The sequence below is a fragment of the Hydra vulgaris genome, chromosome 02 (genome assembly GCF_038396675.1).
Source record: "Hydra vulgaris chromosome 02, alternate assembly HydraT2T_AEP".
NCBI classification, from domain to species: Eukaryota; Metazoa; Cnidaria; class Hydrozoa; order Anthoathecata; family Hydridae; genus Hydra; species Hydra vulgaris.
The window spans coordinates 36,037,868-36,065,000 of record NC_088921.1 but is presented as its reverse complement, the minus strand read 5'-3'; the positions used below and the strand labels follow the sequence as shown (position 1 = coordinate 36,065,000).

General features: G+C 27.9%; 1 protein-coding gene across 5 annotated transcripts in view; it reads left to right on the top strand.

The window, feature by feature from the left end:
- Nucleotides 1-24,221, top strand: part of LOC100208131 (centrosome-associated protein 350) — a 70,464-nt gene extending 46,243 nt beyond the window's left edge. For all 5 annotated transcript variants that reach the window (XM_065790738.1, XM_065790741.1, XM_065790740.1 and 2 more), the window contains 12 exons: nt 7,458-7,519; nt 12,189-12,328; nt 12,764-14,351; nt 14,448-14,614; nt 14,959-14,988; nt 15,238-15,519; nt 17,069-17,224; nt 17,354-17,601; nt 17,680-17,855; nt 17,940-18,515; nt 20,914-21,065; nt 21,166-24,221. In XM_065790738.1, coding sequence (XP_065646810.1) covers nt 7,458-7,519; nt 12,189-12,328; nt 12,764-14,351; nt 14,448-14,614; nt 14,959-14,988; nt 15,238-15,519; nt 17,069-17,224; nt 17,354-17,601; nt 17,680-17,855; nt 17,940-18,515; nt 20,914-21,065; nt 21,166-24,180 — 6,592 coding nt within the window. In that variant the 3' untranslated portion in view covers nt 24,181-24,221. The remainder of the gene's footprint in view (nt 1-7,457; nt 7,520-12,188; nt 12,329-12,763; nt 14,352-14,447; nt 14,615-14,958; nt 14,989-15,237; nt 15,520-17,068; nt 17,225-17,353; nt 17,602-17,679; nt 17,856-17,939; nt 18,516-20,913; nt 21,066-21,165) is intronic.
- The last annotated feature ends 2,912 nt before the right edge of the window (nt 24,222-27,133 follow it).

Here is a 27,133-nt window from a genome sequence, read left to right as displayed (position 1 = left end):
ATTTTAAAAATATTAATCATTTTATAATTAAATTTTTATTTTAGATTTTAGTAAACAAAAAGTTTACTAAAATCTAAAATAAATCTTTTTTAACTAAAAATGAAAAATAGGGAATTTAACAAGATTTTTTGATTATAATTTTTTTATCTATGTTTTTTTATAAAATGAATATTATTTTTGAAATTTGTATATGATTTTGCTTCGTTTGAGACCCAACATGACATAATTTTGAAAAACTTTTTTTTTAATAATATTAGGGACCTATATAATGTTCGAGGGTCGGTAGCAACCCCTAAAAATATTTTTTATTCAAAAATTTCCTAAATCTAGCATTTTTTAAATTATATACAACATATTCAGGGGTACCAGCAGTCATTTTCAGAAAAAGTTGTTTTTAGAACCACCTTAATGTACATATATATATATATATATATATATATATATATATATATATATATATATATATATATATATATATATATATATATATATATATATATATATATATATATACTTGAACCTTTGGAATTATGGTTGGCATCCAGCAACCTAACTGCTGACCTAGAAGCATTTGAGGTCGGCAAAAAAACGACCTAAAATGCCTACCTCGTTTCTATGGTTCATTGTCAAACTATTGTTTTACATTTTTTCTGCTGACCTGATGCCGACCTCACACAGATCAGCAAATTATTGCCAACCTTATTTTTCCTTATTCCGAGGGCTGATACTTATATGTATATATATATCAGGTCTTGTTTTAAAGCATAAACTGTTTTGCGATTTACGTCCGTTGTAAGCCATTTTCTATTATTTTTTAATATTTAAATGAGCGGTAAGATAAAAGAAGTAATTAGCATTATAAAAAGCACTTATGAAGTTAAAATGATGGTTACATAAAGTTTGCATAAAAGTTACTTTTGATATCTACGTATTTACAAATTTAATTAGTTAAGATAAAACGATGAAAATTTTATTTTTATTATTCTAACGTTTCCATCAAAAATGTTCAGCAAAAGAAAAAAAAAGATGTTATACGACGCTTAAAAAAAGAAATCATAAAATAAGCATAAAACATTTTTATTTATCATCTTGCAGCGCAAGAATATTTATTTAGACTATTTCTCATAACAAACAATAACAGAAGTAATTACCAAATTTAAAAAAAAAAAAAAACTAAAGAACAAAATAAAAAATTATTAGCTAAAAGCACACGTTAAATTTTGTTTTATATTAGCGCACTTTTGATATCTTAATTTTTTAGTTTTTTTATAATGATTGATTGTATCAAAAAATAAAAAAACATAAATTACAAACTTTAAATGACATCTTATAAAGAGTTTATTTTTTTATAGTTAAATAAAAAACTTCTACTATGCATTAAACTCCATTACTAATTTTTCAAAATAACATTTTGAGGGAGTTTAGATTCCCTTGTTGTCAAGAATAAATTTTTGTTTTTCTTCCTCCATTTCTATTTTTTACAAAAAAGTGTACATTTAACTTTTTTGTAATAAGGCAAATGAAAGCGCAATGGTTTTATTTTTTAATAAATGGTACTTGGAAACTTAAATCTTTGTCTCAAAAAAAGCGATGGTAAGGGATCAGTCATAAATTATGCAACACTAAATTTAACTAATAAACAAAACAAATAAGATGAAAAGTTTTCCTTCCAGGTCTATAATTATATATATAAATATAATATATATATATATATATATATATATATATATATATATATATATATATATATATATTTTTTTTTTTTTTTTTTTTTTTTTATAATTCACCTCCTCAAGGCCGAGAAGGCCACTACAGATGAAGAGGCTACTTGTGGTTATAACCCTCTCTCAACTCTCTAATTCCGAAACACGAACCTTGACGAACAAGGCCGCTGCGCGGAGAAACAAGTTGAGAAAAATTATATATATATATATATATATATAATTGTAGGTCTTTAATTAAACCAAAACTCAAATAAGCTCTCTTATAAGTTAAATGAAAGTTGCTGCGCAAAAGAGCCAATCATCTTCTATTTTTTTTTTAAAGTTTCACGTTGTGTAATTTATGGACAATGTCCATAATTTTATTTAATTTTTTTTTTTTTTTTTTTTTTTTTTTTTTTTTTTTTTTTTGCAGCAAGTAATATTTTTGTTTAACTTTTTAAAAGAAAAAAATCATCATTATTTGCAAAGCCACAATTTAAAAAAATAAAATTAACATATTTTAATTGTCGAGAAAAACAAATGTTGAGAAAAAAAAGTAAATAAATTTTTGTTAAATGGTAATGATTAATGTAATATTAAATTCAATCATTTAATATTAAAAACAAAATTTAAAACAAAAAAAATTAAAACAAAATAGAAATTCCACAAAATGTACATTAACAAAATAACACTTGTAGTTTATTTGTTTTTCTTAATTAGTAAATTAAACTTGTTTTCTGGTAATTTATTTTATTGCAGTAGTTTAAAAAAAGTTAATGTTCTTAAATAAATAAAAAAAAGGTGATAATTTTATGATGTTAAAAACACGCAGAGCTAATGAGCTAAGCCGTTTTTTCTTTGAATTTGAATTTTGTAATGTATTATAATAAAATTTTATGAAAGAAGGTTAGAAATAATTAATCTTGAAAAAAGTATTTTTCAAAAACAATACTTCAAAATCAATACTTATGTTGCGATGCATTTTTTAAAATTAAAACCATGTAGTCACACATCAATTTTTAGTGTTAACTTACATCAGTTTTTTTTAGGAAAATCTGGATCTAATCTGGATTAAATAACACAGGTTCTTTGAAATTAAGATTAAAAACTTTTTTTTTTGCTTTTTTACTAGCAAAATTTGTTACTATTGTTATTCTTAATTCTTTTTCAACATGTATGTTTGATGGACGTTCTTAAATCTTTTTTTTATAGGGGCTCTACAATCATTTTTTTTAATTAATTTTAGTTTACTTAAAGGTCTTTATGATAGAAAATTTGAATTAAAATGGATATATATATTGGAAAATAGGCTATACATTTGAGTATATTTGATTGAGAAAGCCTAAAGTGTTTCCAGAAAGGAAAAACAAAGACTACTTCAAACTATTATGATGCAAAACATCTTCCATAAAGTTGTCTTCTGTTTCAAGCTCTAATTTTTCCAGTTCTTGATCTTTTAATTAGATGAATAAGAATCTTAACAAAACAGTTTTTACAATCCTAATTATAAATTAAACTTTTTGAATGGAATAACTCAACGTTCAAGATATTCACTTCTACGCTTTGCAAAAAATTCCGTTTCAAGATGAGTCATCTGCTCATCATGAGTCAATGTTTAGTTGAAGGTAAAGCAACGGCTTTACAGCAACAGTAATTTCCTGTGGTCGTTTTGCAATTAGTTTTATAGCGGCAACCCTAGCTGAACGTCTGGTGTCTGAAAACTTGTAAAGCAAAATCTTCCATCTAGCGGGAGTGCAGCTGAAAACTAAAAGGTCTTTGATTTTTATTTATTTTATATAACATACAAAGTTTAATGAAGAAAAGCAACACCAGGCTTTCATTTGATATTGAAATTGACAATTGACATTGCTGCAGCCGAAATAGCATCATAAAAATACTTTCAAAAGAGTTTACTGTAGGTAGATCAACTACATCATGCACTAATTTATTCCAACAGTTTGCAATATGTTTTAAAAAATCTTCTGGGTAACTTTTGATTAGTATTTTGGACAGGTTATTTTTAATTAATTATATGCTGAGTTTGATAAGAAAGCGTAAAGGCACCAATATTTTTTAACTTGGTTTTAAACAACTTTCTAATTTCTTCAAAAGCAGTTCTTGGTGACAAGGCCAAGATGGTTATGTTATAGTTTTAAATAATTTGTTTCTTAAAAAATTTATTCAAAAAAATTAATTATTTAAATAATAATTAATTTTTTTTTATAACATTGATGAGGAACATCAATGATTTTATGCCTCATTAATAAAAATAAGTTTTTTACTTTTTTGCAATTACAATCTCATAATGATTTTTTTATCTTCCATCTTCTAGTGCCCAGGGCTGTACTGAGCCAACTTTGCGCTTAGGGAAAGCAAGGAAAACTGCGCCCTTTTCCCATGGATGTCATGAGATTGTGGGTAATGAGTTTTTCATTTCTCCATTGATAATTTTCTGCCGATCAGAATCCGTATTCTTCCTTTAAGGTTTTTTTCAAGAGTTTCCCAATCAGAATAGCATCTTTAGTGTTCATTGCTATTTTCATGTTCAGGAATTCTTGGGTTTAGTTTTTTCAACTCATGAAATCTTTTTGAAATTTCTGAAAAATTGTTAGTTTTTGTTGTTGAAAAAATAAAACAACCAATCTTTTTTATTGCTGTACAGCAACCGATGGCAAAAAAAAATTTTAACATCAGAATTAATTTTTTCATACCATTTTGTAATAAAGTGTCGCATTCTGTTGTCAAAATCACACAGTGTGTGTAGGAAAAATCTTTCTTGCTCTGACTCATGCTGAATCAATAAAAAACCTAGTTTTGCCTGTTATTTTTCTCCTAAAGTTGGCGTAATATCTGATATTTCTAAATGAAGTTCATTATTCTAAGTTTTGGAAACCAATAAATAAATTTAAAATATATCAACTATGTTAGTGTTGATGGGCACTCTTCTGTTCACTAAATGAGCTTTTATAAGTTGGAGTTTATGTTAGGAGGCACAATTTTAATTAATTTTCTTATTGTTTGCTGATGACACTATCATATATTCTTGTCATGATAAGAAGCCAACACTCTCTGATTGCTTGGAGGGGGCATCTGAGCTTGAAAAGGATTTCACTTCGCTACAGTATGGGGCTCACAGTGGCTGGTGAACTTTAGTTCAGATAAAACTCAATTTTTTTAACCCAATCGTTATCACAATAATTTAGATATTCCTATATTTATGAACAGTAATGTACTCGATGAGTCATCTACCCTTCTAGGATTAACTCTTACTTCCGATCTTTCTTGAAAACCATATATCAAATCCATTGGAAAACTAGTATCTGCTAAGGTTGCATCTCTTTATCGAGTTTGACACTTTCTTATTCAGGATTCTATTCTCTATCTCTATAAATCTCAAATCTTGTATGGAATACTGTTGTTGCCTTGTATGGAATACTGTTGCCATATCTGGGGCAGATTTTCTAATGATGCCCTTTCTCTTTTAGACAAGGTGAAAAAATGCATTGTAAACATAGTTAGACCTGCTTTGCAGCCCAGCTCCAACCATTATCACATTGTTGTAACGTTTCTCTTTCACTTTTCTACAAATACTATAATGGGCACTGCTTTAAAGAGCTAGCGTCTCTTGTGCCATCTACTGAAATTCATTCTCGTGTTACTCGTCATTCAATTTAATCTCATCCTTTTCCTGTGACTGTTCCTAAGTGCTCCAAAAACTCTTATTTGTCGAGTTTTTTTTCTCAAACATCAGTTCTTTGGAATTAGCTTTCTTTATCTTGGTTTTCTGATTCATATAATTTGCAATCTTTTAAGTTGTCTGTCAATCATTAAATTGCTCTGCAAACTTCATCATTTCTCTTTCAGTAACTTCCAACTCTTATAGTGGTTGCTTGCAGCCATGTTGAAAGCGAAGATGTAAAAAAAAAAAAAGAAAAAGCTGAGCATATATAGGAGTATTTAAAAACTTTTGGACTGGAGCAGAAAAACCCATTTCTTTTGCTTGAACTTTTTCTTGGACTGGCAAAGCAAATGCTTACTCAAAAATGCAATATAGGCTTCTGAGTTGATTTTTACCTCCTCTGGAACAAAAACTATAGAAGTTTAGATCATGAGAGCGACCCAAACCATAACCCCTGCTGGGTGCTGCCTTTTTAGAATGAAACATCCCAGTTGAAGACTGGGGTTTTTCATTCCTGATTCATATAATTTGGACTTCTCTGTTGATAAGTCTTTGCGTCAATCATTTTAAAGTTGACGATCTCTTGCAACCTTTGAAATTTTACATACCCCTATATATATATATATATATATATATATATATATATATATATATATATATATATATATATATATATATATATATATATCGATTTCCTTGTGTATTTAAATTACCACTGTCTTAATATATTTTGAAAACTTCTAAAATACAAGTTTAAAAATGCTAAATTTTATCCCATAAATGAATTGTGTTTCCACTAATCTCAAGTATTAATAGGTCAAGATGATATTAATAGTAATATTATTATAAGTTTTTTTTATGTTTTAAAAGACGTTTTCAAGATTTTTAAATGTTCCATTAAACGAGGAGTTTTTTCTGATCTAAAAATACCAAAAATTTTATTTGAATTTGCAGAATCTTTTTTGGCAAAAGTTTTGTTTATGATTTTATTTCTTAAAAAAAATTATCTTGCACTTTATAATTATCTTTTATATATATATATATATATATATATATATATATATATATACAAACATACATACATACATACATACATACATACATACATACATACATACATACACACATACATACATACATACATACATACATACATACATACGTACATACATACATACATACATACATACATACATAAATACATACATACATACATACATACATACATACATACATACATACATACATACATACATACATACATACATACATACATACATACATACATACATACATACATACATACATACATACATACATTCATACATGTATGTATGTATGTATGTATGTATGCATGTATGTATGTATGTATGTATGTATGTATGTATGTATGTATGTATGTATGTATTTGTATGTATGTACATGCATGTATGCATGCATTCATACATATATACAAACAAATACATACATACATACATACATACATACATGCATGCATTCATACATACATACATATACATACATACATGCATACATACACACACATACATACATACATACATACATACATACATACATACATACATACATATAATTTTCTTAATTATTTTTGGGGAAATTTTGCACCCTATGTATATATATAGGGTGCAAAATTCCCCATATATATATATATATATATATATATATATATATATATATATATATATATATATATATATATATATATATATATATATATATATATATATATATATATATGTATATAAACATACAACCCTCGGAATTAGGGTTGGGATTCATCAATGTTGACCTAACTGCTGATATCAAAGTGTTTGAGGTCAGCAAAAAATTGCCGACCTTGTTTTAATGTTTTATAATAAGACCTTTGTATCAAATATTTTTTGCCAACCTGATGCTTCTAAAAATTGAGGTCGGCAAATTATTGTGAACCTCTTTTTTCTAATTCCTAGGGTTTTATATATATGCATACTTTTATATATATGCATAATTCATAGGGTTTTATATATATACATATATAAATACAATACATATACACACATTTGTTATTGCTTTAGATATTCCATCATTAATATTTTTACCCGCAACTATGCAGGATTTAAAAGTTTAAAAAGTGCAGGTAATGTTTGTATATTAATCAAAAAATTTTTCCAAATATTGTATTGAGAAACTTTGACTCTAAAAGTTAATATTTTTATTAATGCACTTGCTTTTTAAAAGGAGAGATATAATTAGAGATTTGATTCAATCTTGTCCTTAGTAGTATTTTAATTAAGCAATTAAGTTAAATATATTAATGATGTATTGTAAGACAGCACAGACTAAATAATAAATACATACATGTAAATATATCAATTTCAGGTAAAACTATTGCAGATTTTGTCTATAATGGTGTTTGTTAAACCAGTTATTTATAAACAGTTTTTGAGTAAAGTTCAAAAAACTATTCAGTTTTTGCTTATTTTTGTGATTGACCTTTTACTTCTATTTTTAATATTTTAAAAATATTTAAAAACTTAGAAAAAGTAGAAATCTTTGCAGCAGTTTCTTTGCAAGTCATATTACGCAACTTAGTGTTAAAATTTATGCAATTTAAATTTAGTTTAAGGATTAAATTAGGATAAATTTGAATTAATATAAAAAAAGTTGCATTTTGACTAAGTGTAAATTTTTGTGTTTTGTGACAATTACTATTGTGCAAAAAGTTGTCAAATATGACAATTAATCTAGTGTAAAAATTGTCAAATATGACAATTAATCTAGTGTAAAAATTGTCAAATATGACAATTAATCTAGTGTAAAAATTGTCAAATATGACAATTAATCTAGTGTAAAAATTGTCAAATATGACAATTAATCTAGTGTAAAAATTGTCAAATATGACAATTAATCTAGTGTAAAAATTGTCAAATATGACAATTAATCTAGTGTACAAATTGTCAAATATGACAATTAATCTAGTGTAAAAATTGTCAAATATGACAATTAATCTAGTGTAAAAATTGTCAAATATGACAATTAATCTAGTGCAAAAAGTTGTCAAATATGACAATTAATCTAGTGTAAAAATTGTCAAATATGACAATTAATCTAGTGTAAAAATTGTCAAATATGACAATTAATCTAGTGTAAAAATTGTCAAATATGACAATTAATCTAGTGTAAAAATTGTCAAATATGACAATTAATCTAGTGTACAAATTGTCAAATATGACAATTAATCTAGTGTAAAAATTGTCAAATATGACAATTAATCTAGTGTAAAAATTTGCTTTTATTTTACACTGCTAGAAAATACAGAAGAATTGAAAAAGCTTATAATTTAAAGGTTGGACTTGAAAAATCTTCACAGCAACCTACAATGGCTTTCACAGTTTACACACTTTCATTTATAAAATACTGATAAATGAAAAGAAAAATATTTACCATAGATCTACTTTGCTTATATTTAATGATAACAAGGATTTGATTTAATTTGACAATTGTTTTTTTGCCAATATAATTACTTTTGTTAAAATAGAAGCAGATAAAAGTATTTGTAATGAAAAAATGTAATATGTAGTTCAAAATCAGCATGAAAAATTATTTTAATAAAAGTGGTAAAAATTCAAATAATCTAAAAAAAGTTATTTTGAACCCCTCCCCTCCCCCACCTTCCTCCTTTCCTTCCCTCCTCCTTTCTTTACTTTTATTTTGGAAAACTCAAAGTATTCACTTCTAGGTTGCTTTACCCTGTTTGTGAGATGATCTAGGACAAAATTGCACACATAGTTCTTTATCATTGTCAATCATTGATCTTGGACTTTAAGTGGAACAAAAGCTCTTTTGTCTTGTCAACTTGGTTTTGGCTTGCAGACTCTTGAACAATGAAAAATTAGGTTACCTCTCTTTTCCAAACAACAATTTCCATACTTCTTTGATCATGATGTCATTTAAATGATGCCTGCAAGCAAATTATAGTATTTTTCTATTAGGGTGCTTTTCTATGGCAACTGCACTGCTTTGAATGCATCCATTGTTGATTGTTGTATCCCAAGTACCAACAATTTTTTTTTCAACATTTCACTGTTGCAAATAAAGGAAATTATTTATTTGTGAGTTTATTTGTGGATGAGTTAGCTGTTCATGAATTCAAATTTGAATTCAAAGAATCTTTTCTTATAGGTAGTCTAGGGTGTTAATCAAAAAAATAACAGCAAATCTGTCTAATAGTTTTCTTCAGTATTTGCTAGAGTTTTCTCATTGCAGTGAAGAAACAAATACTCTGGTGGAAAAAATTTCTCCCCAAAGTCTAATGCTTCTTCTTTTCTCAGTTTCTTCCAGGTGTGTTCCAAAGTTGATCTACTATAAGATCCTTTGAGATCCTTTGAGACCCTGGTTTTGTCTAGACAGACCTGTAAAAAAGGGTTGCTTTATTGCTGGAAAATTTAGCTGGATTAGCTGCTGCAAAAATTTCAGGTTCATCAAAAATGTTTTTTGAAAGAGTTAAAGAAACCATTTTGAAATTTCTTTTTTGAGACAATGTCGAATTTAGAAGAAAACATTGTGAATTACTTTCTGTTTCAGAATTTTTTCTCCTTTATCTTTATCCTGAGTTTCTTAATGTATTATCTCATTGACACTGTTTCTTTTTTTAGCTCTTTCAGAATTTGAAGTTGTTCATTTCTGTTTAATTTTCTTTTTGTATTATGTGAATACCTGCTACCAGCTAAATCTTTCTATGGTCGTTGGTCCCATAAAACGTCAAAATCTTCTTTCCTTGTGACAACACATTGACTTCAAGCACTTTGAATTGCTTCAATGGCATCAGTAATAAAAAAGTCTTAGAGCTTAAGTTTTTTCTTTAATTCTTTTTGTTTTGTTATTGGATTTAGAGATTCACTTTTAGAATTTTTTTTTACAGGCAGGTCTCATTTAATGAAAAACAACTTTTTCGTCTTGTCTTTTCATAAGTTTTAGTGGAAAGTTATCATGGTTAAAATCATTATCGCTTATCATAATAGTCGAATGAGTCTTTTGCTTCATTTAACTTTTTGATAAGCAGTAGTTGAGATATCAATATTCCTGACTCCATAAGATCAATCTTGATTGTGCAACAATCTCAGAAAACATTTTTGATAGGATGAAAGAGTCATTCCAAAAATCTTTCAATTGGATGACCAAGAATTAGATGTATTTTTTTGCTTTAATAGGTTTACTGAGCTGTCAATTTATTACCTATTTCATCCTAATTGATGTGCAAATCTCACATACCATATTCTTGTATACACCATAGGAACCTTCTAAAACTTTCCAGATTAGCATCCTTCTAGAACCTTCAAAAACATTCCTCTAGGTTGTGGAGTTTTAGAGTCTTTCCAGAACCTTCATTATCTTCTAGAACATTCTTTCTAGAATGTTCTGGAAGATTTCAGAATGTTCTTGAAGATCCAGAAGGTTCTAGTATGTGAACCTTCTGGGATAGTATAGTATCTGAAAATTTCTAGAATGTTCTGGAAGGTTTCAGAAATTCTTTTCTTAAACCCTTTAAAACATTCATTTATGAGTTTCTGGAAGGTGTCTGAATGACTTGGTAGGTTCAAGAACGTTCTATAATCTTACAGAATGTTTTGGAGAGTTCCAGAATGTTCTATAATCTTCTACAATGCTTTTGAACAGGCCTAATGCAATCTAATGGAGCACTCCAGAGTATTTTGAAAACCTGTTTAGAACCTTACATAATGTTATGGATTCTTTCTTCCTTTTGCAAGCCAACAATTTTTGTATAATGAAAACTTTTTTTATAATTTTTACTTTTTGCTTATGACGATTTAAAAACTAATAAGTGCAATATCATAAAACTTTAGGTCCTAATATCATAAAAATTAGGGAGGGGGGGTGTTAGAGTTTTTGAAAAATTTGACACTAGTCATCACACATTACATTTCCAATATTTTTTAAAAAATATGGATAATCAAACTTTATTTTTTTTAAAATAATTTGATGCTCAAACTTTAGGTCAACGCGTTTTTTGTATCTTATTTAGAATATAACGCTTTATTTTTTAAACAAATGGTTTTAAATTTCTTGTTCTGCTTATAATTTATATCAGATAAATTATGTTAATTATGCGGTCTTAGCAAAGCACACTTAAAGCACAAGTAAGAATGTTTGTTATGCGCAACATTTGTAATCTTACCAGCTTTGGAAACAGATAGAAAAAAAACTGCAAAGCTATTATAATGAGGCACATATTAAAAATGACCTGCAAAGCTATTAACAGATGAAATTGAATTGAGTTAAATTCACTGTTCAACACCCGAGGAAATAAATAATGTATAACATGCCATTTACATCCATACCACCGCAATGCTTATAAATTAAAAAATTTCATTTTAAGTATACACGTAATTGAGTATGTATAGTTTTCATGAAAAATTTTTTACTTATATGTTGCCATAACAAATATTGTTTTAAATAATTTTAAAAACATTGCATTCTTGTGTGAATGTTCTGGTAATGTTACCATATATTTCTTATACTTCTCATATGAATGTTTCTCATGATGTTACCATATATTTCTTGTACTTCTTGTATGAATGTTTCTCATGATGTTACCATATATTTCTTGTACTTCTTGTATGAATGTTTCTCATAATGTTACCATATATTCTATAAATTACCCTATACTTCTCCTACTATAAGATATAGATTTAAAAGACTAAATTATTATTTCGTACAAATAAATGAAAAACATCTTTTTGTTTATTCAATTAAAAAAGTATTTCATATATTTAATGATTTTTTAGGAGAAGCACAACAGGTTGACTACACACCTTTGCATACTGAATCTGATTCCTCTACTCTATCAAAGAATTCAAAACATGTTAGTACTGTTCAAAGTTCTACTGATAGTGAAGCAGGTATCTCTACGGATCAAAAAAATATAGTAAGTTAAATTTTATAGTTAGTTTTGTTAGTTTAGTAATTGTAGTCACAAATATAAAAGTTACCATTTTACTTTTTTTGTATATATTTAATATATTTTTACATTAAATTTTTCATTTATGTTGCATTAAATTTCATAAAATTTATAAAGCCATTATTTATGTTTTCTGTTGGATTGTTTAAGTACCATAAAATTTATAAAGCCATTATTTATGTTTTCTGTTGGATTGTTTAAGTACCATCAAATTTATAAAGCCATTATTTATGTTTTCTATTGGATTGTTTAAGTACCATCAAATTTATAAAGCCATTATTTATGTTTTCTATTGGATTGTTTATTGGATTCTATTGGATTTTTTTGATTTTTCTATTGGTTTAAGTACCATCATGATTTAAGATCATCATCAATGGTTTTAATTATTTGTTTTGTTTTTAGCTCTCTTTGAAGAAAGGAGAAGAATCAAAGTTGCCATCATATTTGGAATCAAATCGAGAAAAGCCTCATGAAAAGCTTGAAATATGTGATTTATCAGACCATTCTGAAAAGCTTTTTTCACCATTATCTCGATCTTCTGAGCCAAATCTAATGCCAAAAACTATTCCAGATGAGGCAAGTGACTATTCAAGTGATACTTCCAATTCAATTGTTGATGAATTGTTTTCTGATGAAATCAACCCTATACTAACTTCAACACGTAAATTTCCAAATAAAAAATCAGATAATACACATGAACATTTTTTGAAACAGAGCATCAACCAGTTTAGAGAAAGAATGTCTCCAAATACACTTGAAAGGCGCTTAAGAGCGGAGATCAACCTTTTTGATAATGTAGGAGATACTATGCAACAAGTTGATGAGATGGAAAAGGTCCAGAGTATAATTAATGCTCAGCAGCAATCAGTTGCTCTTGCACAAGTGTTAAAATCAAGACAGTTGACATACAAGCATGATCTTGAAAAGTTGTCCATGGAAGCCAAAGAAAAAACTATGGTATCTGCTAAAGATATTGAATCTGCAAGGCTAGCTACTGCTGAAGCATCAATGAAGGCTCTGCAGATGATGGCTGATATAAAACTTAAAGCAGCAGACGAGGCAACTGAAAATGCCAAAAAAATAGTACAAGTACATGAGAATACAACAGCAATTGTTTTAGATGCAGCAAATAAAGTAGATAAATCAAGGAACGACATTTCAGAAGCTTATAGAATTTCTGTTGAGCGTCAGTTACATGATGTTGAAAAAGTTGCTGTTGCTGCAGCTTCTGCAGCTTCAGTTGCTGCAGTCAATGCAGCCTTGGAGCATCATAAACAACAACTCGAGCGGTTGAGGATGCAATCACTAGCAAAAATCTCCAAGTTATATTCTCCTCCAGACTCAGCTTCATCAATTGTTTCAAATAAAATGAAACCCTCTGATACAACAGTGGCTGATTCTGTTTCACAAACAAAGAACTCTGATGAGAATAGAACAACATCAGCTTCACGCTCACAAACAAACAGTTATGATACAAGCAAAACGTTAGAAGGGTCACTTTCGCAAACAAAGACACTCACCAAAGAAAACAGTAGAACATCTTCAAAATTTAGTAATAGGTTAAAAGATTCCATTAGTTTTGTTGACAGTGTGGCATCTAATTCTATTTATTCAAATGCTCCATTAAATAATATAGACAATGCGACCTCTAAAATATATGATGACAGTTTTATCTCTAGTAAACTAATTGTTGGAGAAGACATTGATGAAAAGTCAGAAAAAAGTATTGCTGAGGAACTCTTTTTAAATGAGCTTGTTTCTCAGGCTTCGTCTTTAGAATCGCAGGCTTTGTCTTTAAAATCGCAGACTTTGTCTGTAAAATCACAGGCTTCGTCTGTAATATCACAGGCATCGTCTGTTAAATTTAAGAAAATGGTCAGTAACAGTACTAACATTAATGAGGAGAGAGATAAAAGGATTAGTATTGACACTAATGATAATGAAGATAAATCTTTCTCCAATATTTCTTTTAGTAGTCACATTACAGAAGGCAAGTTTATTTTTATTTATTTGACAATTTATCTTTAATTTTTAAAACTTTTTATTTAACAAATTGATCATGTGTTTTTTTAAATGTTACTTTAAGAATTTCAAAACGAAAACGAAAACATTCAACTAGGCGAGCGTTTTAATTCTTCATTAACAGAAGACGAATTAAAAAATGATTTCCGTATGGTTTTACCTTCTGAAAATCATAGAAGGAAAAGTTTAGACTCCAAAGATATTATTTCTACTAATGAGCAGTCGTCTTCTGTAAGTTTTAATTTGATGTGTAGTTTATTTTTTTAATTTGCTATACTTGATTTTTGTTCCTTTCTTAAATTTTTTAAATTTGAAATTTTGATATTTTCAAAAAGTTTATATTGTAAGTAATAATTTATTTAACTAAAAACTTATTTTTATGTACTTTTTATTTTGATATAATTTTATAACAATATATTTTAAGATTTTTAATAACTTACTTAATAAATTAAATACTCCCTTAATACAATAGTATGAAATTATATGAAAATAAAAAGTTGCGTGCATAAAAATAAGTTTCTATAACAATAAAAGAAAAAAAATAAACTATTTTCATATATTTATTTAAATTTTAGGATGACATCAAAACACCCAAAAATAACAAGGTAGTTTTGCATTTAACTTTTTTAACTATATGCGTTGTTTTTTTTTTTTTAATACATTCAGTTCTCTGAGGCAGAGGGGAGGGGGTTACTACAGCTCAAGAAACTACACTTTTTAATTTTTTTTTTCCTGAACCCCCCTCTCCCCGGCCCTATGAAGGCAATATTCTACTACTTCACCACTACCACAGTTGTTTGAACAACTTGTTAACTATTTATTTTGAGTATTTACAAACACTTTGTTGTATTTAGCGTTCTCGCAGACATTCAAAGAGTCCATTTGCAGAAGAAGATACTTTTTCTAGATTCACAGTAGATATGGTTCGTCAATACATTCAAGAAGAAGAAATGCGAGCAAAACATCAGAAGGCATTGTTAGCTCTTCGCGAGAAAGCTATTATTGAAAAAACAAAGGCAGAAATGGCATTCTTGGAAATGAAAAAAAAAAGCTTCAAAAAGAAAGGAAGTGATGATATGATGCCACCAATTACAAAAAAACAAAGAGCACTACTTATGAAATTACAAGCTGAACAGGTTTATGTTGTTTTATTATTATATAGTAATAAAGCATTAAATTTTGTTTTTATATGGGTTGCAGCGGCAACAAAAAAAAGGTTCTAAAAGTGTCTTGCTTAAAACACTGCCTTTTTTGTCAAAAAAAGTGACTTAAGTATGGCTAATTTGAAAAAAAATGGTTTGATTAAATTTTTAATAGGTTCGATATCTATTATGTAGAATTTTGATAAAAGTCCATATTTAGTTTAAAAGAGTTTAGTTTAAAAAAGTCATAAAAAACTTAAATGAGTTTAATGAAAAATTGATTTTAGAAAAATTAGTCTAATGTTGATGTTTAGTTTTTTTTATTTTTTTTTATTTTTTATACAATGATTGAGTGCATATCTCTTGGTCAAAATAGTTGTGCAGTTGCATATACATAGTCAAGCAAAAAACAATTTTAGTTCAATTATAAAGTGTTACCTGTGAATAGAAATTTTCTATCAATAATAGTTAAACGCTAATGAACTCAGATATCTTACAATTAAATTAGATGTTTTCAAATAATAAATAATCTGGTGAATTAGGAAAGGTATTGAATACAGTTACATAGCTTAACATAAACAAAAAATTTGAAACTGTATGTGAACCACTTCCTACCTTACCAGACTGCATTCTTGAGAATCTTTTGCCTGGTCTGACTTATGATTGCAGAATTGTAACAGCAATAAGAACCAGAATGTTACCTGAAAATCTAACAAACCTTGAAATGGGTCCTGTTCTCTTTCAGGATAGCTCAGTACAGCCAACTGTTTCTATAGACTGTGGCTTTTTTTATATTTTCTAACAAAAAAATCTCAGAATGTTTTGATTATTTTACTCATAGTCAGTGTGTGTTGTTAATTTTAAATAAGTTATTCCTAATTGTATAATGGCACATTTTATTCCAATTGAAAATATCAAAATAAATATGTTGCAATTGCAATCAAAATTCTAAAGAGATCTGCGTGGTTTGTATTTAATGAATGATTTATTGAAACTCTTTTGTATTCCAATGATAAAGAAGGAGTGCAAAAGATGTGATTAATGAGAAAGGAGATGATATTACCCAGTTTAGAGATAGTTCACCAATATGTTGCAAAAACTTCAGTTTTAAATTAAACATAGAAAATGTTGTTAGTTATAAAAAGTTTCAATAAAATTAATAACAAAATATATTATTAGTTGTTTGTTACAAATTAGTTGTTTTAATTTAAAGTTTTTGGATCAATACTATGTACTGTGTGCCCAGATTAAAGGTTTTTGGAAAAAAATATCATATCTCCATTAATTTTTAATGAATTCTGTTTGTGAAAAGTACATTAAATTTTTATCATTTAAAACAATAAGTGACAACTTTAATAATATGTTCTTTTTTTTTTTTTACTTTTTTTATTTTTAGGTTTTTTTTTTATTTTCTTTTACTTTCTTTTTTTTTATTTGTATACAAAATGTACATATATTGATTGATGTAGCTTTAAGGGTAGTAGAATGTTCATAGATCGACTAAGGGTTTTGACATGAATCTGTGTATATAATAATTTTTTAGGCAGAAATTCGTCGTCAAAAGGAGACATTAAAAGTAGCAAAGCATGAACGTAAATCTATGTTGAATCAGCAAAGAGAAATCCAGCGAATACGCTCATCTACACAAGTTATATGGAATAAGTTAGGAGGGCTTGATAAAAACAACCTATCTTTAAAGGTTTATTTTATTGTGTGTATATTTAGTCATTTATATGTTTTTCTGGAATTATTTTTTTTTAATGGAGTAATTTTTTTAAAGTAAATGGAAAAGAATATCTTTTTATTTTTGTTCTCTTTGTTTTAATAGGAAGATGTTTGTGAAACTGAAAATTATAAAACTGTTGATAGTTCTGTTTCGTCAAGTTCAAGGCCAATTGTAAAAGAATCTGATTTAACAAATGCTTTATCAGATAAAAATAATAAATTGTCTAGTTGCTTAACAACAATAGGAGTTGAGGTAAATAAAGATCACATGAGTAATCATGAAACTTCAGGTGAAGACAAATCAAGCTTTTCTCATGATCTGAAAAAATTGCGGAATATAACAAGTGAAAGGTATTATTTTTTTTTTTAAAGTAAGAAGTTGTTACAAATCTCATTTTAATGTTTTATTGGCACCATGAAATGTTTTAGGTATTTGACAGAGCGTGAGAAGAAGTTACAGTTAAGAAAAGATCAGTTTAGTAAGATTTTAGAACGAGAAAATAAGCTTAAAAGTTGGCGGGAAAAGATTATTGAAGAAGAACAAAAATTAAAAGCAGAAATTAAACGCGTGCTTTATACTGATGAAAGGAACAATTTTGACAAAAGTGAGTGCAAAATTTTTATTTGCTGAATCTAAAATCAAGTTTTATGTTAGTCAAACATGAATTAACATAAATAAGTTAATTTAGGTGTAAGTGTAACTGCTTCACAACTTTTGTCTACTCAAACAAACAGTAAATCTTCATATAAAACTTCATCATCTAATAAACAAGTTGATGTTGCGTCAAGTATAGCTTCTTTAGTTCTGGAACACCATTCTTCTGCAGACAGTGTTTCACCTATATCAGAAAGTCTTTCATTGGAAAGAAGATCCCAACAAACAAGCTCACGTGATGCATCTTCACAAGTTGTAGTTAAATCAATATCACAGGAATCAAAAAGTTTAATCATTTCTAATAAGTCACCTTATTATGATGATGGATCACTTAAAGAAAACCTTTTAACAGAAACATTAAAAACACATTTAATTACATCTGACATAAAAACAGAAGAAATTTTATCGCACTGTAATGTAAGTATTGAAAAAAAATCTAAAAAAGTTACAAAAAGCTCAATGAGCTCAAAAGTTCTTCATCAAGATTATTCAGATTGCTATTCTAATGAAATTTTTGAAGATACTTCTGCACAAACTAGTCCAATTGTTAACAAAAAAACTGACCAATCAACAAGTGTAAACAGAAGAATCGATGAGGAGTCAACAACAGGTGTGTCATTAAAAAGTTTTATTCACAATTTTTGCATATTGTGCATTATTGTACACGTACCTCTTTAGAAAAACAATCAACATTTATTTACATTAAGCAGTTTGAGTTTAGGGACAGCGATTACACTTCTATTAAACAAGTTTACTACTATAAGTTACCTAAATTTACATATAAAAATTAAATCTCTTGAATCTCCTAAAAAAGACAATTTCCAAATACAAGAATTTTTTTTTAATATTAATTTAAATAAATAAAATATTTTTTAAGACGGAAAGGAAAATAAAAAAACAACATTTCAATAAATAATTGAAGAGAATAAAAAACTTTTTAAATTAAAAAAATGTAAGGGATTTAAAAGTGATCTTTATTTAATTGTTTTAAGTTGAAAAATAAATTATGGACCAATCAGCTATAGATACTTTTGCATAAACTACAACAATCATAGTTTGAACAAATGAAAGATCTAACGAATTATAACAAAACTGCATACTTATCTCAAAATGACCAATTTTGAGATAAGTATGCAGTTATCTCAAAATTGACCAATTGACCAACGGCCACAGATATAATACTATGCAATAATAAATTTACTAATAATGCATAACGAAATAATATATAATAATGTAGCATAAAATGAGTAAATTAAAAATAAATTAAAACACGATAGTTTTTTATTTTTTTATCAGTTTTCAGTTGCTCATTTATCCTAGTTGTCAAATGTCTGGAGGTTTCTCTAAAAAAACTGTCCAGCACAAGAAAGTTTTCTAAACAACATGAGTTTTGAATAGCTAAGAAAGTGGATTTTTCAAACAAAAACTATTTTGTATTTTATTAGTAGTAAAAAATTTATTTTATTAGTTTATAATTAGAGTAGTTTGTAGTTATTTTCGAGTCCTTAATACAAGGAGGGGTGGGACGTTTATTAATTTTTGGGAAATTTTCCCACCCGCCCTAAGCTTCTTAAGTCCCCCACCCCCGACTCCTCGTTTATTAATTTTTACCTGTTATCAACAAAATATTTATATCTCATAACTATAATAATAAATAACTAAAATAATCTTAAAAAAAAAATCTGTGAAAATCGGGCTTAAAAATTAAAAAATAATTATTTCAGTTTATTAGTGTATTAAATCCTATTGAAATTAGGATAAAACTGCTGTTAGAAAATGTGCCTTCGACCCCAAGCCACGCAAGAATTAAATAGTTTTAAATAATTTTAAATAGTTTTAATAATTTTTTAATTGTTTTATGCGTGTTTTGTAAAAACTATTAGTTTGAATTTATAAATGGAAATTTTTTATAAAAAATACTTAATTTGTAACTTAATTTGTAAGCGTCAGATCGGAAGTTTTCACGAACTGACCTAGATAAATTAAGTTTAAAAGAAAAGATCTTTCCCCCCCCCCTCCTCTTTATTACCGCCCCCATCCCCTTGCATTAAGGCTCGAGAGTTGAGTAAGTTTATTGGAATTTACTCTAATTAAACAAAAATGAAAATTTAAAAAAATTGTTAATAATTATTGGAGAGATGTTCTTTAAATTATTGTTTACTACTGATAAAATACAAGATAATATTTATTTAAAAAAGCCCGCTAAGCTACTTTTTACAATTCTTGTGACAAAAATGTTATTTGATATTCTATTCACCAAAAAAAAAAAAACCGAGTAAAAGATTTAAATTAAAGTATAAAAAGACTTTTAATGAAAAATCAATAGATATTTTTTTAACGTACTATACTTCTTTCCCACCCAAAATTAAATGAAAAAGCAATGTAATAAACAGTTTGCTAGACTAGAAACAGAGTATATTAATTGTTAGAAAAATAAGAGAATAAATGTGGGTTAAAATATTTTTAAACAAGGAAAAAAGAAATTTTAACTATAAATCAAAACTAGCATATCTTTTTAATTCTTTTCAACTTGTTAATAGAAACAAAAAGTTGTTTATATAGGACAACCATCGTTCCGGAAAATCTTAATTAAGTTTAGCACTCTCCTACGTAAATTCCGAAGCGATGGCAACTATTTATAAAGCAAATACTGCTTTGTTTATGTGCAAATAGCACTACGGTTACACAAAGAAATTTTTTGTTACAAATAATAAAAATTTTAAATTCATCTAAATCGTTATTGATATCCGTACTTAATAATTATTCACATTATTATAATTATGTTGGATTCCAGTCTTAATAAAAGTTTCAAATACCAAGGATTCTTTAGTTAAAATAAATTGATTGCAATGAATTCATTATTGCAAGAGGGGGACTCATGAAGCAGAGTATAATTTTTGTTTGCTGGAATTTATGAGATTTTTAAAAAAAGGTTAATATTTTTCAAGCTGCTACTTACTAAATATTTTTCTTTTTATCCAATTCTATTCAAATATTTTTTGATCTAGAAGGTACGTCAGATGTCAGTGACATAGAGCAACGTTTAAGGGGACTTGAAAATGAGTTGCAAAAAAGACGAGATCAGCTTAATCATTTGCGCAGAAGGAAAGAAAAGGAAATACTTAAAAAAAAGGAAATTGAAATGAACCAAGATCTGCTGGTAAGTGCAGTATTTTCTAAAAATAATGCCTTTAGAAAATTACTTTCAGTTTTTTTTTAAAAAAAATTTTTTTTTTTTTTTTTTTTTTTTTTTTTAAAAGTTACTTGAACAACAAATTCGACAAGAAAAGAAAACTGAAACAAGTGTTTGTCCTGCAAGGACTCAATCTCCTCGCATACTTTCTCCTAGAAGCAGTTTGGAAGCTCCAGAAAAAAGCTATTTTTCTGACAAAGATTCTCGTAGAAGTTTAAACTTTGACCAAGATATTAACAATGGCAATAAAATTGATCAACGGGAATCATCTTCAAAAAATCTTCACAGCAACTCAATCCATAATGATTCTTCAAAGTTGAGTTCCAAGTTGACTGATACCATCTTGTCTAATCAATCGATAAATGAAATGGTTTGGGATGTTGAAACACGCGAGTTTGATTCTAGCGCAATAGAGAAAAGTGAAAATTCTGAAAATACCAACATAAGTATAGAGAAAAGCCTGTCTAAGAGTAACAACAAAAGCATAGAAAAAAGTATTTCTGAAAAAAGCAACAAAACCATAGAGAAAAGCATTTCTGAAAATACAAACAGAAGCATAGAGAAAGGCGTTTCTAAAATTATCAACAAAAGCATAGAGAAAAGTATTTCTGAAAGTACCAACAAAAGCATAGAAAAAAGTGTTTCTGAAAATACCAACAAAAGTATAGAAAAAAGTATATCTGAAAATACCAACAAAAGTATAGAAAAAAGTATTTCTGAAAATACCAACAAGAGCGTAAAGAAAAGCATTTCAGAAAATAACAACAAAAGTGTAGAAAAAAGTATTTCTGAAAATATCAGCAATACAATAGAGAAAAGTATTTCTGAAAATACCAACAAAACCATAGAGAAAAGTCTGGATGGATATTCCGCCAGACCCATTCCAACAGGTGCTAAAGAAAACGAGTATTACGATGATATTTTTGAGCTTTCGCTCAAGAGCTCTAATGGAAATTCTTATGAGCACTTATCGAGCATTTCGAAGAAACTTAACGATAGTCTAGGGGTCAAACCATTGGAAACAACCAACTTTATAAATAATAAACATGATCACTCGGTAATGTCTAATAAAAGCAAAAGCAGTCGTTCAGATTTTTATCAGAAAAGTGAAAAAGAAAAATTTAATGTTTCAAATGCGTCTGAAAATAAAGGAGAAACTACTGTTTCGTCTTATGTTTTCAATTTAAACGATCGAGTCATAGTTGAAGGTAGATTGAAAGGAACAGTTATGTATATTGGTAAAATATCAAGTTCTGATCTTATCGTGGCAGGAGTTTTGCTTGACGAACCCAATGGTACAAGCAACGGTACATTTAATGGACATAAATATTTTGATTGTCGTCAAGACTACGGATTGTTTATAAAAATTGAAAACCTTGAAAAAATCTCTGATTTAGTTTCTAAAGCAATTGTTGAAAAAGATATTATTGAAAACATAGATAATTTTCATAATAGTGATACGCATTTGCCTAGTTCTATTCTTAAATCATTTATTGAAGAAGACACAACAGAAAAATTTAGTGATATTACTGACTTTAAAAGTAGTGAAACTCATTCTCGAACAAATACACCAGATGTTGAAAGTGCTGACGAACTATCGGAACATAAAAGTCATATATCTCAAACATCATTTAAATCGATTCAAAAATCTAGCGAGTTAATAAAATCTGACTATATGTCTTCTAGTCATCTATCTCAAAAGGAGGATATGTCGGTCGAATCATGCTCTTCAAAATCTATTCATAAATCAGAGGTTAATCGATCAAATGAGTCAAATAGGTCTTTAAATATAAGCGAATCAACCAGTGTTAAATCACAAATAAATAAATTAAATGAAGTAGATAACTCTTTAGCCATGAACGGCTTGACCAGTGTTCAGGATCTATTTAACGAATCTGATCTTATTAATTGCGTAAAAACAGTTGATAAACAATCATATAATCAGTTAATAAATATATCTCATAAACCTGAAATACATTCTGATTCCGTTGATCATATAGTAAATAGCTTGTTAAAATCACTTTTAACTGAAACAGTTAATATATCTAAAGGTAGAGCTATGTGCGACAATAAGTCAGAGTCCATCAAAACAAGAGCCGTGCGTGACAATAAATCAGAGTCAATCAAAACAAGTATTATCACTGAATTGGCTATAAAAACTTTATTAAATGATGCTATATCGCATATGATAAATGTTAAAAAACGTAAAAGCTATTCCGTGAAAACAATCCCCGATGATTTTATTTCACTACGCGTGCAAGATCCAACAAATACAACGATACAATATCCGACGATACAAGATCCGACAAAGCATGTTTCTTTAACTCAAAACCATCCTGATGTTACAGAAAAAATTAGAAATTTAAAAACTGTACACGATGAATTAGATGCGTTGTTAAAAGACTCTGATTCTGCAGGAGACTCTGATTCTGATTCGGAAGAAGAAATTCAATCCTCTAACATCATACTTCCTCCTCGTGGATTTGATTCAGAAGATCCAGTGATGAGTATCCCATATACAGAAATAGAAACTAAAGATTTAGTATTAGCTGCTTTAAAGGAAATTGAAAATCTTTCTTTAGACGAAATGATGGTAACTCAACCTTCAAACAATTTTTTTACTAAAATAAAAGATAATCATGATAGGAATTCCATTTTATATTGTCAGCTTGTTTTTGACGTTTCCAAATCGCTTTACCATGACATTATACTTTTTCGACAAGATCACAGACAAAATCATCCACTTTTGTTTCAAATACGTCGGAAAAATTACTCAAAATTTACTAGGACAACTAATCAACTTGTTGATGAAAATGAAATACGCTCTGCTGTATGTGCCCATGTGTGTACTATATTAGGTCTAAGACCGGGTAGACCGTCATTAGAAAAACTTAAACATAAACTTCCATTAAATCTTGCCAAAAAAGATTACGTTGATGCAATACTTGTGGAAGAGTTACGCGAAGAAGAGATACAATGGGTAAACTATGATGAAGACGAGCTGCGAGTAAAGTTTCAACTCGCTGATGCAATACTAGAAAATCTTCTGTACGAGATTACAACTATTCTTTCTTCTGTGTAAATAGCTTTGATTTGCAAAGAAATGCCATATATATATATATATATATATATATATATATATATATATATATATCTACTCACGCACACGCGCATACACCCGTTCATTTATAAAGTGATAATATGTTAATAAGAATTTAATATAACTTACTTTAATTAGAAATCAAATAAATGCAAAATAGTAAATAAAGTCAAAATAAGTTGTTATAATAAAAATTCAACAAGGAATTATTGTAAATAACCGTGATTGACCAAGAATAAGATCGGTTTTTCTAACTTCATAATGTGCATAAATTTGACAGTGCATAAAAGTTTTTGTTATTTATTTAAATTTTTTTTAGTTTAAATAAATTTTTCAAAATTGAAAATTTTTAATCATTATTAACAAAAATTTCAGAAACGTTTAATCATTCTTAACAGAATTTTGATTTGAATAGTTCTTACATGTTTTTTAAATCTGGAGAGGCTATCAGTCGTGTCACCATTTGTAAATGATTCAAAGATTTTATGTCTTCTAGAATAAACAAGACAGGGGTTTATTATTATCGTTAAGGGGTTTGCCGTCAGTTACCCAACTAAGTTTGCAAGTAATAAAATATAACAGCTGTGAGTATGTGCAGTAGGGTGTTTCATATTTTATCAATTTTTGAAATTAAACTCGCGAATCGATTTATAAATTGACCATTTGTATGAAAATAAGTTTGAACAAAAAAAAGTATGTTTGTACAATTTTTAGGGTCCCCTCCAGTTCGATTTTGGGCAAAAATGTTGGGTGTTTTAAACGCCTGGCGGGGACCTTAAAATTTATCCTATAAAATTTTTTATTCTTTTAAATAATATATGTTGGATTGGGTATTAATTACATAAAAGGAGCATGTTGAAAAAATTAAGATACGCCTCCGAGTTATAAATACGCCACCGAGTTATAAAATAGGTTTTTGTAAATATTAATAACTCGGAGGCGTATCTTAATTTTTTCAACATGCTCCTTTTATGTAATTAATATCCAATCCAACATATATTATTTAAAAGAATAAAAAATTTTATAGGATAAATTTTAAGGTCCCCGCCAGGCGTTTAAAATACCCAACATTTTTGCCCAAAATCGAACTGGCGGGGACCCTAAAAATTGTACAAACATACTTTTTTTTGTTCAAACTTATTTTCATATAAATGGTCAATTTATAAATCGATTCGCGAGTTTAATTTCAAAAATTGATAAAATATGAAACACCCTAATGTGCAGTACTAAAAAATTATTCGTATTTTCATTATTAACTCTTCTTCTATGTAGAAGACTAATTTTTTATGTGTGTATATACAAGAATGAGATAGGTAAATTGAGCATATGAGAATTCAATACATCCAAGAATACCGTTGTTTTTGATAAAATTATTGTAATTGAGAGGATGCATTAAAATAGCAGTGATTGTATTGATTTTAAAGTTAGTTTATAAAATTTAAAGTAATTTTAACAGGGAAAGTAAGTATAATTTCAATTATAATATATTCTATATTTATTTGTGTATGCTCAATGGTAAAAACCTCTTCTAAACCTTTCAAAGTGGGCTGTGGACGTCATTGTACACCAACAGAACGCAACATTATTTTGAAGCATCATGGAAAGGGTAAATCTTACTCGTATATACAAAATATTCTCGGATGTTCAGCAAAGATGATCTTAAATGCCTTATGTTATAAAACAAAAGTTGAAAAACGATGTGGAAAACGTAAGACTAACACACCAGAAGGCTGAAGAATTGTAAGATATGTTAAAAGCAAACTATTTTCATTGGCCAAATAAGTCTAAGATGATCTTAAATTACATTTGAGTGACAACTGTTCGTCGGCGCTTAAGAGAGAACAGTTTATGTGCATACAGTCCACGAAAGGTTCCTTTGTTGACAAAAAAACATACCGCTAAATGTTTGCAGTTTGCAAAGCAACATCTGAATTGGCCCATCAAAACGTGATGCAACATTATGGACCGATGAATCGAAAAACGTTCTTTATGGAGGAATATGTAAGACGTCCAGCTTTTTCAGCAAATTCAGAATTTCAGAAAAAGTATACCATTAAGTCTGTGAAACATGATGGAGCTAAAGTCATGGTATGGGGCTGTTTCTCATATAATGGTGTCGGCCCTATTTATAAAATTAATGGTATGATGGACCAACATTTATGTCTGCATCATCAAAAATGTCATTCCGGCCTATGCTGTTGAATGCCCCTATATTGGGTCTTCCAACAACAACTTGACACACACTAGTCGTAAGGAAAAGAGTGGTTTCAGGTCAATGGGGTTGAGGTTATGGAGTGGCCTGCTCAGTCATCCGACTCAAACCCCATTGAAAACTTATGGGGAGACGTCAAAAAAGCAGTTTCTGATGCTAATCCAACTAATGATCAGCAGTTATGGATAGCTATTCAACAAGCATGGTACGCAACAAAATACTAAGGGTGAATATCATTATATTGCACTTACTTTTAACTTTTTAAAGTTAAAAAGTTAGTTGTTTTTTTTCATTTTTAAATACCACTGCTATTTCAATGACTGCAACCTTTTTTTAATATTGTTGTTTTGTTTCTAAAATAAAATGTAAAACTACTATTGATGTGATTTTTTTTTTATACTATTAGTTTTAAGTGTCAAAATAATTATAATGAAATTTTTTTAGTAATTAGTAAAAGAAAATTGCTAAATAATATTCAAAATATTCCAGGTACTGCTATTTTCATGCTCACAACTGTATATGAATATTAAGGGACAACTGTATTCAAATTTAAATATAGTGTAAATTAGTTTTCTTTTACTTTATTTAAGAAATATATAATTTTAAAAATGCAAAAACATATATAATGATAAAAAAAAATGCATTACTTTAATTTTAAATCATTTTTAAAAAATATTTGATTTTTATATTTTTGGGGTCATTTTTAACCATTTTTTAATAATA